The sequence below is a fragment of the Polistes fuscatus genome, unplaced genomic scaffold (genome assembly GCF_010416935.1).
Source record: "Polistes fuscatus isolate 324 unplaced genomic scaffold, CU_Pfus_HIC Scaffold3, whole genome shotgun sequence".
NCBI classification, from domain to species: domain Eukaryota; kingdom Metazoa; phylum Arthropoda; class Insecta; order Hymenoptera; family Vespidae; genus Polistes; species Polistes fuscatus.
Genome location: NW_025113107.1, coordinates 6929994 through 6944824, shown reverse-complemented (window position 1 = coordinate 6944824; position 14831 = coordinate 6929994). Strand labels below are relative to the sequence as shown.

The 14831-nt window shown below is 30.9% G+C and overlaps 1 protein-coding gene and 1 long non-coding RNA gene across 7 annotated transcripts in view; both read left to right on the top strand.

The window, feature by feature from the left end:
- Positions 1-14831, top strand: part of LOC122520275 (neo-calmodulin-like) — a 91819-nt gene that overhangs the window by 20675 nt on the left and 56313 nt on the right. For 2 of the 6 annotated variants that reach the window (XM_043640359.1, XM_043640362.1), the window contains exon 2: positions 6211-6237. The exons of 2 other annotated variants lie outside the window; for them this stretch is intronic. In XM_043640359.1, the coding sequence (XP_043496294.1) occupies positions 6211-6237 (27 nt within the window). Of the gene's footprint in view, positions 1-6210; positions 6238-14214; positions 14295-14831 lie in introns of those variants that run through there. 2 more of the 6 variants (XM_043640360.1, XM_043640358.1) reach the window with 1 other exon arrangement.
- LOC122520276 lies at positions 14308-14779 on the top strand. Its single transcript, XR_006304498.1, has 2 exons — positions 14308-14404; positions 14497-14779. It is a non-coding gene; the product is annotated as an uncharacterized LOC122520276 (long non-coding RNA).

Here is a 14831-nt window from a genome sequence, read left to right as displayed (position 1 = left end):
TTTTAATCCTGGAAATTTATTTCATTGGCTTAGGGAGAGTATACATTGGTTGATTTTGAGGTAATGCTTTTTCTTTTTTTTTTTATCATAACATATTTACGCTTTGATACGTTTCGTGTAACTCGATAAATTTTTTCTTTTTTACCTTTATGTTTTATGAAACGAATACTTCTATATATATATATATATAAAGCATTAATGAATAAATAATTATTATTTCATGCAGCAGTATCTCCGATGAATTTCTGTATTATATTATATATATATTTTTTTTGTTTGTATTCGCTTTTATGAAATGAAATAATACCATTCCTTTGAAATGGCGTGGATCGAGTCATGGGGATCTGGGTCGGCTATGTGGAGCAACTAATGTCAAAGGTTACGCGGAAGTCCCACCACTTTATTCCTGAATTTCAAAGATTCAATGAAGATCCCTTTTTTAATAAGAAATTGTTTCTAGAACTTTTTTATATAATTAATGACCAAATTCTATTGTTGATTAGAACAAATAGCAGGTGTTAATTATTTTACGAACCGAACGGGAATAATCGAAAAACTTTGTCAGAAAAAGAAAGAAAATGTATTAATTAAATAATATATAATATAATGAAAAGTTTTATCCTTATTATTACGATTAATTAAATTTCATTGATAATAATAGTATCTATTTTATCAAAGAACTTTGTTAAAGAGTAAAAAGACAAGCAGTATGTTCAAAACGTACAATTTTCTCCCATCTATTTAACGATACCGGTTAAATTCATTTTCTGGTCATTGATTATTGATAATTAATATTATTTATACTTTAACGGACGCCATTAATATTATTAACGACGATGTTAATTATATTAGCGTGACGTGTAGTAAACGATAAGTGATTCTGTGATATATAGAAGAGGCGTGAAACGTTGTATAATTATGTCAGAGAGGATAACATTGATATAATAATTGTAAGAATAAAATGAATGAGAGGAAAATGAAATAGCAATTGTTTACGATTTCAGTGTAACATAACTGTTGTTAATAATAATAAGGAAGAACGTTTATTTCTCTCTACTTTTAAAAATGTAGATATCGTTTATATACGTCGATCTTTTAACGATAGATAATCCTCACTCCGTTAGGAGTTCAAATCGTTCTGGGTTCAACAAAGCTTTCCATCCGTATGACAAAACCAACTTCCTCGAGCAGTTTTCCATAGAATCACATTTACTCTCTTTCATGCGAATACGAAGCTTTTAAAATTAAAAAGTATTTTCAATGACGTTCGTATGAAAACGGAAAGAGGAAAAATAAATCTTGAAAAATAAATATTTTTATTAGATTTTAAAACTGAAAATTTATTGACGATGAGATGTCATTCATAATAATTACGACGGCGACGGTCTTCATCTTCATCGACGACGTTGAAACGATTTCAACAAAATTTTACTCGGTTTTTAGTTACTAACGTGATAGTCGAAATAATTAGAAAGTTCTTCGTAATAATAGTTTATCGAGTTTATGGTAGAAACAATAGTGAAAAGGATAGAGAAGTGACACTTCGTTAAAACTTTGTTAGTACACTTGTTAAGAATAATATTTCGAAGGGTGGGCTTAACTTTTACATTAACTTACACACACATGAGTTATTACTTTAACCATAAGTATTACATTTCTAACGCAATTTTTCCTTATTTTACGTAGTAAAGATACTAATCTATTTATCTTCGTGAAAGAATTTTCTTAATATATTTTGAAATAAGGAAGGAAGGAAGGAAGGAAGGAAGGTAAAACACGTTATGGATGAGTTTGGTTGATAATTAGATTTTCAAACGGTGAGACGAAACTTTGCTCGGTAAGAAATGACAATATTATTCTCTCTTTCTCTTCTTAAATTATCCTTTTGTTTCGACGAACATTTTCTTTTCTCGCTCGGTTTCATATAAGTATACTTACTCAAGTACTTAATCAAGTAATTTCACTGATTTTCACGGATTGTAGGATGTGAAAGAATTTTTCGAGAAAATTTGCTAGCTTATCGAAAAAATTGCTTAAGAATATTTGAAAAATAACGGAAAATACTTTCATAGAAATTGAAAGGAGAGAACAATTTCTTTTTATTTTTATTTATTTTATATTTTTTTTGTCCTTTCATGAAATCATCGATATTTAAGCATTAATAATAGAACGGTTTGATTTAGGTGATACATTTCTGATTAATAATGACTAATAAACAAATGAATAATTATGCATACATATATTTATTGGACAATTAATATTTATATTCTATAGGGTTCTGGCAAACACTAATATCTTTCGAGGATAATTCAAACTTTTTAATGTACAATACGTTTTCTAGGGAAATGTCGGTTTCCATGGCGATTCCCGGATGTGTGCGGCACGTAAAATCAATGGAACGGTGTTAAGTGCATTGATTCAATTAGTGTCAAAACGAAAGGATCAAATAATAGAATTCGATTTACTCGATTTTTTACGATTTTTTCATAATTTTATTGTATATCGATAATATAAATAAGAATCACAATTATCAATATTATTAATTGTTGATTATTATCTACCGGAATTAATAAGTTCATGAAAAATCGGATGAATTGTTAAGAAGAATATAAAAAAGAAATTGATGAACATCTGTTCTAGTCTTTTCCCAATGCACTAATGAAAAAGAATTTGAGATAACCGACAGCAATTACTTAGCATTTCCTTTTAAAGGTTCGTTTATCCGTCTGTTCTTTCTGTTTCTTTTCTTTTTTGGTTCCTTTTTCTATTTAAATTCTATAATTTCAATTTACTGAATGGAAAGAGATAACAACGAAAGAAAATAAGTATTATAAAAATAGCTTTGCAGAAAATGATTATTATTTAGATGGAGATTTTCTTTTTGAAAAACTATAAAATTATTTTTAATAAGGAAGCTAAAATTCTGCCTTTCTATTTCACTGGGTTTAATGGAAAATCGCATATTATGGTCTTCAAGGATTCACGTGTCGAGTTATTTTAGAATATTTCACATAATATTTGGAAATTCAAAGGTTTTTTTTTCTTTTTTATTAAACACGAAAATAAATACAAATAAGCTAGAAGTCCAATTTGGTTAGTTTTGTTATTATATTCTTGTTTAAAAAACGATTAAATGAACGATATAGAAAAAATAAATAATTTATATTAGTCAATAATTATAACAATGGACTATAAGTGAATAAATTTACTAAAACAATTAATTTTATGATTTATATTAGAATATCAGTAATTGTAATGTAAAAAAGAAAATTATAGTATATAAAATCAATATTTTGAATTATATTTTTATTTATACTACTTTCATAAGTATAGATACATATATAGTGTATAAAAACGAGAGAATACATAAAGACGAGGTGAGCAAATCGATAAAATTGAAATTTTGTACAAAAGGAGTTGAATCGTTGGTAACGATGAACGAATAAAAGTATTTTTCAGATTTTTTTCATCGCGTTTAATCCTATGAGAGTACTTCGATGGTGCGTCGATCAATGAAAGATATACGCATTTACAAAGCTACGCGAGGAAATGGATTTCTATAGAAAAGTCAACCCTTTCAAGCTCGCACGTGTGACTTTCTTTTCATCATCATCGTTCAATATCCAGCTTTCTCGTCCCCACTACCACCGTAACTTTCGGCTTTGATTTTATTTTAATTTCTAAATTCATAATAAACGATGTATCGTTTTTAAGTATTCGCGCGAAAATTGATAATTTTTTGTATCGATTATATCATATTTTTCTTCTATCGAAGTGAAGTATACTAATTATTGAAATTATTTGCTTGAGAGAAAAGAAAAGAAGTACTTCATCATATTATTCATATTTGGAAGTTCTAGTTCGAAAGCTTGTTCGCAAGCTCTTCGCAAATTTATAACCATTCTGTGGTAGTAGGTATGATACTCATCAAATAAATTTACATACATGTACGTAATACACAATAGCAATATCTCGATTCGTGTTTCTCTCTATGTGTGTATATATCTACAGGGTGAATCCAAATTCATGGTACAAATGAAGCAAAGGAGATTCTATAACTCACAATCAAAATTGGACGAAATTGAAGAATAACGAAATTCTGTGGAATGCTTTGCTTTCATGTAAATTGAAATGAATCTGGTACACGTATATCTAATTGGTTATTGGAATTAGTGATTTAACTACGGATTTTTTCTATGCTGCTTTTTTGTACAGGAAACAATTTCAAGTACTATTTATTATCAGAATATTAACTATCAATTAGCAAAATAATGTGATACATTAATTGGTAGTATAAAGATATGATTTTTATGTTAAGATTTTCAATTAATTAATATCACATTGTTAGCGGTAAGTACTGCTAGTATTTTAGACTTTAGTACAATGAATTTGGGTTCACCATCTATACACAAGTGGTCTATATATTGTAAACGATACAGCCAAATATTTCCAATTGTGTAACCGTAAATACAACTGTGTTGTATTTTGGCAATCACAGTTAAACTTCTAAGTGCCATAACTCGATGAATTAACAATGAATAAGTACACTATAGGTGTGCATAAGATTCGTATTAATATATTCTACAACATTTGTTAGACTTATAAATACTGATTTACATTTGAAAAAATTCCTATGAACTTTGTATTTTATCAATAGTGCTTTCTATGAAATAGCTAGAATAAATATTACATTTTCTTCGTAAAAATCCAGCCAATGTTTATTTGAAAATATTTATTTCCAAGACCCTTTGGGAATTAAATTATATTGGGTAAAATGGAACACTCGGTATACAGCTTTCACTTACAATTAGATGATATACACGTGTACGTGTTCACGACGCTTCCTCTCTCTTTGCTTCTTGAATCGAACACACAAACGCATTGAGACCAAGGTTCGTTGCCAATTACTCTGAGTGTGTGCAGAATATAGAGTGGAAATTCTCGGAAGATCGGCGTGAATCTTAAGGTTTCTTCCTTCTCCCTATCTCTCTCTCTCTCTCTCTCTCTATCTCTCTCCTTCTTCGGGTCCTTGGAAATTTTATAAAATCACGTGAACCAAGGGAAAAGACTCCTTATTTTTGTTCGTTTTATTTCCTTACATATTTTTCTTACTTTTCTTTTTCTACCTGTGAATCTTCTTACCTTTTCTATTTGTCTTCATACTTACTGAGAATAAAAAAAAAAAGAAAGAAAAAAAGTTCCAATTTTACGATGATAATATGCGTAATTTCGCGGTGTAGAGGAAATAATATGTAAATAAGTTTTCTCATCGAGCTGTCACCGAGCCCACACGTCGTCGTCGTCGTCGTCATCGTGTGCGTTTGAACTTTAATGTGAGATCGATCACGTTTAGAAATCGATAGATGTCTCATAAATATCTCTATTTTCTATATAGGATCGTTTTGAACTCTGCAACGTTTCTCTACGATATTTTCACGATTTTCGATATTATCCCGATATGCGGAAAGATAAAGGAGAATCATCGTTAACAATAAGAAAGTCGAAAGGTCGAGAGAAGGATGGAATAACATGTATCTGTGTAAGTTTAGAATTAAGTTAATATTAACGTCCCTCTATCATCCTTCTATTTCTTCTATTTATTTTATATATTTTATTTTATATATGATATAATAAATATGTTATATGTGTGCTAATATATATTATATATGACAGTGGATTAAGTCGAAAAATTATAAAGATTGATTTTATGATATATTTTGTATACTAATTTTGTATATTATAAAATAAATCATAAATGAATACTTTCTATATTTTTGGACTTGGTTGGTTTTCATAATTATTAGCACATATATATGTACGTTTGGGATTACTGACGTTGCATAAATGCATAAATTTGATAAATTATCCTACATCACCGTCACCTATCGTTTATTCATCATGTTCGTATTCCTCTTTCACGTCTGACCTCACGCAGATTTTTCTACTTATTTCTGCAAGCTCATTGCACCACATTTCTTATTTATTGTCCGATCCTTCACTCTCTCTTTCTTTCTCTCTCTCTCTCTCTCTCTCTCTTACTTTATTTTTCTCTCTCTCTCTCTTTCTTTGTCTCTCTCTTTCTCTTTCTTTCTCTTTTTTTTCGCTCCCACATCTCTATAGGAAAAAATATGTAATTATGTCAATATTTTCCAGTTATTTTTACTCTAGCTATTTGTATAATATTCTTTCTTGTCTTTTTCTATTGTACAGGCACATCGCGGGCCAGCAGTCGTGCAGGTATAATTTTTCAAGCACAACACTCGCAGTTTTTTAATTATCTGTAAAAAGGCACACCTTAGGCGTTTCTAGCGCGTAGAATGCCATTTGCGAATTTACCAAGTTAGAACATAGGAAAGAGAAATGTCTTAGGCCTCTCTCTTTATCTCTAATGTCACTTTAATTAGAATAACGACGTTGTCAAGGCTTCTTAGCGTATATTTAGTCGTTGAACGATCATTTTAGACTAATCATGCCATTAAATTTTGTTTGACTTTTTTTTAGAGTAGAACACCGCTTTAATCACGGTAGCAAACGATAAATTATTTGTAAATTCGCGAGATTACTTGCGAAAGGATCGCAGTTTTATTCTTTTATTTTTACGATTGATTACATTTTTTCGAGCGAATGCCCGGAAATTTAGAAGAAAAAAAAAAAAAGAAATCAAAGAACAAACATAAAGACGACCATTCGAATTTCTAATAGTATTTGCATTTTTGTTTATATAATTTTTATTCTATTTTATTTAACTTTCTATTTCTCATTCTTTTTCCTTTATCCGTCGCAAACGCTTGGCATGAGTAATCACGAATGCACGGAAGATAACAATAATAATCCCAAAGCATGGTCCGATAGTTTAGTCATTTTTATTAAACTTCGTTTTTAGTCCTTCATTTGTGTCTCTGTTTTTTCTCTCTCTCTCTCTCTCTCTTTCTTTCTCTCTTTTCTCTCTTTTTCTTTCTCATTATTATCATTAGTCGCAGCAGCCTTTTTTAGTACATTAGAAGCGACAACGTGATGGAACTTTTATCAGAATGATTATTTAACTCATCATTTTCTGTTTTATAGGTAAGTGGCTCGTTCTGCACAAGAAGTTCATGTTCCGTCGGTAAGTCACAGTTTTGCTATCACCGACAGCTTACGTCCTTATCGAAAGCTCACTGCACTTTGTTTACGTTGATAAAATAGAATTTGCCTTATCGACCTCCTTGTTGTGATTTACCATCTGTAAGGCAAGTTAAAACTCGTTTGGTAAATCTAATTCCGTCGGTAAAATCGTCGAGGTTTGTTCGAAAACTCTTGTTTTCCGACGCAAGTGATACGAGTCCGACATATCTCGTACAAATTTATGTGTATGGCTCGGTCGGCATCGTTATATAATCTTAACGTTACACAATATTACAACAAATAATATAAGCTTACTCTCTCGTTAATTATTTGTATACATTTTATTGAATATACGAAATAACCTATTTTATAATAATTTAAAAGGTATGAGAATTTAATCTATACGAAATATTCATCTTTTATTTATCCTCAACTTTGCACTTGTTTTTTTACTTTTAAATATTATACATTATCAAAAGATATGAAAAAAATGTGAAATGAATATAACTTATTTAGTGGTTAAATGAATATTTGTATATATACTTACAAATAGTTAACTTGAATAAAACAAACCTAAAAGGTCTGTAAAAAAAAAGACTTACAATAATCATCTATTTATAACATAAAATTATTCTCGTTAACGATTAAATCTAAAAAGAAACTATTATTCGAAAAGATTTTGGATAAACGAAAGTGAACATTTTAAAAAGTCATAATAGGTGCTTAGACTGATGTAAAATTGCGAGTTAAGTATTACTTAACGGAAGCAATTATCCTTGATAAGAAAAAATAATGAACGTTGATTATTCGCTCTAGAAATTTCAAAGTTACGTAAGTTCGTTGGAGGGTCTATTAAAAATGGAAGAGTAATAAAAATTACACTTTTCATTTTTGATCTCTTTATTTTTCATTTTACTAAACTAGATTTTTCTCACAAATCGACTACAAATCCGTGTCTCGTGATATTATTTTTAATGTAATAGTACGTTTGAAAAAAAATACAGAACATTTTTCTGTGAAAACAGACGTGACATCGAACAATCGTTCTTGGTATCCGACAGTTTCGATACAAAGTCAAATTTAATATAATAAGGTCGTCTGTATTGTTTATACTCTCTTTTCCAAATGCGAATTTTTCTTCTTAGAAGAGCTTACTTCTATGGTATCCTTCTCGTGAAATGTCGATGGAAACAGTCTTTCTTTGTGATTGAAAGAGTTACGTGTTTGCTTCAAGAAGCCACGGATCATTTTTTATTTTACATTTACGTTACGTTACTCTATCTAGGGGAAAAGCGTTAACTTAGATGCAATTGTTCAATCTTGCCCACTAAATTTCATCTCTTTCGATAAGAATCTATCTTCCTGTGTCTCTTAGAAATAATAAAAACAAAAGAACAGAATATTTTTCGAAAGTTCACAAGAAGAAATATACATTTTGCATACACTGATGAGTGAGTAGATCCAATATAGTTAAAACAACAAAACGATTTATAAGGTTCATCTGTGAAAATATTTTTGTTTTTCTAGATGTAATTATAGCGATAGGAAAAGTTGCTTAAATATGATTAAGTATGCAATTTTCTCGATGACATATACGAAACATTTATTCACGACTATCTCCATAAATTCATTTCCGGATGGAAGATAAATTTTTTACTACCTTACTCTTTCTTCTTTCTTTATTCGGTCGAACGATTTTAAGAATTAAAAAAGCTAATTTCATTTAACGAGAATGAAATCACTCTCGGTGAAGTTTATGCGACCCCAGCGAGAAATCACGAAATATTATGTGAGATAGCTAGCGTTAAAGAGAGAGAGAGAGAGAGGGAGAGAGAAAAAGAAGCGAGATTGTATAAGGGATGGAACGAAATGAAATTTTAAACTAAGTGAGATGCACACATAAGTGTTTCTTAGTATAAACGAAAATTATATTTTCATTAAAGGCTTTAGCGGTTTCAACGACGTCGTTGAAAAGATTGTTTAATATTTTCTAAATAAATCATCCTACAATGTGTCGGTAATATCATTTTAATGTAATTAATTATAAATAAAAATAAGTCGATTAAAATTTCTTTTAGATGACGTTACAAATTTGTATTATATCATGTTTATTTCGTTAGATTATTTATCGAAGTAATTTTTAATAATTCGATAAATAGTACATCTCGTAAAATAACAACTTGAACAAATGTATTTTGATACCATCATATAATTATAAATATAAACATACATAAATATTTAGTTAGTCATCTGGTCCAACTTTCTTTTGAGTTATGTTTAACTTCATAAAGTTACACGATGGTCGACAGTAGTCCAATTTCGTTGGTGGTTTCGGATCATCGAGTTTCATTTGTTTGTGGACAATGGTCAAAATGTCCTTGCCATTTCCCATGTTTCAGTTGACTTAGTCCAAGTGAAGATAATTTTTATATTGGACTAACACGGATAGGGGCTACGATGTAACCACTTTGAGTAGGATATTGCAAGATCATCGATTCGTGTTCGTGGTTGCTTTAATCGTTTCGAAAATTCATCGAAATTATTTGCTAAACAATATTTCGAAATTTTTTAGCGATGTACGGTTAACGAACGCTTTGTAAAATGATTTCGAAATTCTATTCGAGTTCGTTTACGTGTATTGTTCTATGTTTGGTAGTTGTTTCCAAGTAAAGGGAATAAGAACTCGACGAATAAGACACATAAAGTAGTCCCTCAAATCTTTCCGATTATAGGTCAATATGATAGGAATAGTAATAGACTGAATAAAATCTCGATAAACGAGTGACTTCTATGAGAGAGAGAATTTCTTTCCTTTATTTACATTAGATCGACATTATTGAGTAACATTGTGATAAAAAGGGTGTCATTAATATTATTCATCTTAATCTAGTGTATTTTTCTTTCTTTTTTTTTTTATAAACTCATTTTTTCGTTCTACTGGTACGAGATTTTTGTGAAAAATTGTGAAAAAATAATGTTTCGACATTGGATATTTATTTCCGTTCGTTGAAATATTTTTGAAGAGAAGATGTTAAACAATGTGATTTGTATAAGCAGAAAATCGTATAATCTCTTAGGATCTGAAGGATGCGTCAGAGTGCCAATTTGTTTTGACAAGATGATAGGAAACATTAGTTGGGTTAGGAGGAAAGTGTCATAAATGCCAGGTCCGTAAAAGTTACGCCATTTTATTCTAACAAGATAGGGTAAAACGTAGAGCTCGACCTTTATTAAACTCGTCTGAGAAACATTGAAATTGAAGAGAATGAGGGTTCCTATCTATCGACTGTCATTTATTACATACGTCAATTCCGTGTTTTCGAATGACATCTGTCAATAGTAACTAAAGGAACTTTGACAATAGCTACGGAAGTGCGATATGGTGAGAAACAAGTTAGGTTTTCAGGGACGTGCGCTGTTCTATCCTTCGTCAGAGACATGAAGGATTATTCGTATAAAACGTATATGTTTCTCTAATCGACTAAATGATGACTTTATTAAATGAATTTCTGAAATCGATAATATAAATCGATAATACAATGAGATATATTTCTTCACATTATGTCTGATTTATTAACGAAATCAATAGCTCTTTTTTAATTTTCATTTAAATCACGAATAGTTACTAATATAAATGATACTCTTTTACTCTCAAATAATGGTACACATTTGGGGTTCAAATTTTGTCCCATAGTACATAAAACTTTTAACACACTTTCGACGATTTAATAACTTTTCTTACAAGTTTATGTCGAACGACGACGGGTTAGGTATTAAACCATTTTTATTTAGGACGCGCGTAAAATGTGAATAAAATACTTACTAAAACTCGAGTTCTTTTTTTCAACCAAAAAAAAAAAAAGCGAACATTCCCTTTACTACGATCACTATTTTTCTTGTCGTGAAGGTATTTAATTAGGTAATATTTAGAAGATATCGGTAAACGTCTCTATTGAAATATTTTTTCTTTATTTACATGTTTAATATTATAATTATTCACATCTTATACGCACATAATTGATTTCATATAGTTTTGTAATGAAAATAAAAAATACGTTATTAAATAAAAAGTATTCTTAATTAAATAAAATATTTTTGAAAATGTATATCATAATTTGTGACAAAAGCAACATTTCACATGAATTCGTCTTATCGAAATTATTATCGACCAATTTCAATACTCTTTCTCCTCGAAACGAAAAGATGAAGCGAATGAACGTATTCGTGTTTCTAACTCATATTTCGTTCGAGACGAATGTTGGTAATTTCTTATTAGGAGGATTAAGAGGGAAATGCGTGTATATACATATGAATATACGTTCATAGCGTATTTGAGGTAGGACCACTTATCCGTTAAGATTTATTACTATCGGTTCGTTAAATTTACGGTACAACGGTTATGCAATGTAACATCTTGCCTCAGACCTTGCTCGTAAATTTACAAAATCACGAGCGAGACGTAACTCATTTGAAATGATTTCCTAAGACTAGATTAAAGATTTTCATTGTTAATTATTTAAGAATATATATATATATAAAAATTAAGTGTTTAATAATAAAATTCATAGATTTATATATGAGTCACTTAATTGAGAAATCAATGTGAAGCGTAATTTTTAAGAAAATTTATTTGACATTTTGAAAGTTAAATATCGATCAAGTGGTTTTGTAACAAAATTATAAAAACGTTGAATAGTCGAATTAATCGTTTTGGCCTTAAAACGGCTCGTATATAGTCGATTTCTCATTATCTCTTGTTTTTTGTTAGAACAATTAAAATGTCTAAATACATTGAAAACTATATGAAACAAGAGTAATAAACTAGCGAGGTTCTGGATTAAATCAATTTGTTCCTCGAATTGATAATTCACGTGCACGTTCGTGCTCACGCTATGTACAGAAGTTACGAGTAAATTGTATTTACTTATAATCGTTGTCATGGACAGTTAATATCTATAAATATATATACATGTACATATGTACGTATATACAGGGTTTTTCGCTTAACTCGACCACCTAAAATATCTCATTTATTTCGTACGATAGAAAAAAATGTCACAGGAAAAAAATATTCTGTTCGAAGGCGCCGATATACTGACGGGCCGAATTTTTTTGTCAAAATCGTTTTTTTTTCAAAATTTCAATATCATCGTATTTTCTTTAAATGGGACTGCATATTTTTATTACAATATTCTTATAGCTTATAAAAAATCAAATTTAACAATGTGCAATATATTGACCTTCAAGTAACCTTTACCGAGAAAATTATGAAATGTTTGTCAGTAACTTCAGTACGCGCTAGGAGGACGGTAAATGAAGGAACAAATGTAAATCAACGTGTAGGATACTCATACAAACAAAAACTCTTTTCATGTACAAGAAACAATCTTTATTAATAATTCATTAATTGTTAATTACTTAGCAGGTATTTTCCATCATATCGAAATTTAAAACCATGTAAACCCATGGTTCACCGTAGTATACCTCAATGTACACCATATAGGACTTTTTTCCAATATAAAACGAGTTTCGATCAAAATTTAATGTACGTTTTTCTTTCAGAGACTCATTCGATTATTTTTTTAACGTTTTCGTCCTTTCGCTTATGGGCCGCTGCAACGTGCAGGGACAAAACCGATCGTCAACGGTCGATACTTTTGGATAATCAAATTTCCGCTAATTAAGAAAGCACGCGAACAATCAATCAGTCTCGATTCTATAGCAAAATCGAATCGGTCCTCGATATTTCTCTTTGATTTTTTTTCTCCTTTTTCCCTTTCAAAACAAAATTCCCTTTCACTAAAAGCAACAAATTTTCTCATGTACAAGAGACAACATTTTACAATTTTCTAGGTAAAGGTCACTTAAAGGTCAATATATTGCACATCGTTGAATTCGTTTTTTTATAAGCTGTAAGAATATTGTAATAAAAATATGCATTCCTATTTAAAAAAAATACGATGATCTCGAAATTTTGAAAAAAACGATTTTGACAAAAAAATTCGGCCCGTCAGTATATCGGCGCTTTCAAATAGAATATTTTTTTCCTGCGACATTTTTTTCTATCGTACGAAATAAACGAGATATTTTAGGTAGTCGAGTTAGGCGAAAGACCCTGTATATGAATGTACGAATTGCTGGCAAGTGACGGACCTGAACTACTTCGTGCAGTTCACGAGTATCGTTTAACGTGAAAACCGCGGATATCAATTTGTGGCTATGAGTATAAGTTAAGAGTAAAGCATCTCGCCAAGATCTGGCTGTTATCGCATCCTTATGTCAATGATAAAGAAAACTTGAAATGTAACTATTTGCCTATTAACATTTATCTATCGTGTTCATCAAATTTATCGCCTAGTTGCAAGAAAATAAAAATTCAAATGATTTCTTGAAATAAAAAAAAGAAAGAAAAAGAAGAAAATAAAACAAAGAAAAAAATAAAAACAACAAGCCGCCGCCGCACTTTATGATCATGTTAAATATAATACCGTAATTAAAATTTAATTATAATAAGAATAAAAAAAAAAAACAAGTCAAATCAAAACAACCGACAAGACATCATAATAATTTTAGAAATTAAAAGAAATGTCTATTATGTATCTAATTCATAATACGTAATGAACGAGATTCCATTGCAATGGATTTTGATTGCAAAGCCAGGGAAGATCCAACACTGACCTGCCTCACAGTAGTGAACCTTAAACGAAAGGGAAGCTAATCGAGAGACGTTCACCCTAAGTTGCCTCGGTCCTTGCGCGTACACAGAAACGAAACTGCTCGCTGTACGCCCTCTTATCTGGCATTTGGAGGGGGTGGGCAGGGGGTGGAGGGAGGTTAGAAAGAGAGAAACACATACCTTTACATTCACATGATAGAAGAGAAGGGATTTAAAGACATAGCAGGCAAACACATATATAAGTATACACTATAAACGATAGATAGAGAGAAAGAGAATGAAACATATACACACTCACACATATGAATACTCTGAATGATAGAACGATGGAAAGAGAGGGAGGAAGAGAGAGAGAGAGAGAGAGAGAGTGAGAAAGGGGTGGGAAGACTCTGATCGCGAGCCTGCGCCGTAGTGTATCAATCGCGAAGGGTGGCAAAGAAAGTGGTGGCGCGGGGAAGGGCGCGCGGCGGCACCAGGGGTGTCAGTCACGGCCCATCTGTCCTGCATCGAGCACGTAAGTCCTGAAAGCGGTTTCTCCTTTTACTACAAGACGACTACACGAGTTTAACTCACGAGTCTCCTTTCTCTCCGATTACAAAATTTTCAACGTATACTATTTCGATCGTAAGATCCAACGCGTTAAAACGTTCAAAATCAGTGCGTGTACAGTAGATACACATATATAATATTTATATTTATATATATATATTACGTAGCACCTACACACCGAAGGACCTGTATGTATTTGGTTGACGGCTTTCCAGGGATGACCCACCCCTCTCCGCACCATTCGCCGCACCGTCGCTTACAGGGATTTCCTCGAAAATGGCGCTTTTTATTACGGGATTCTTTCCGACTATATTAACGACAAATTTTTTCCAAGATATATATATTTTTTCAAGCCTTTGGTCCTTGTCATCTTTGTAATCGCAGTCATCGATCGTCATCTTCGTCGTGTCATCCGCGTCGCTTTAATTGCTCGTGCTACTTATGGAAAAATTTCGAAAATACGTTTGACTTCTTTCTTATTTTGTTTTCCCAGTTGTAACAA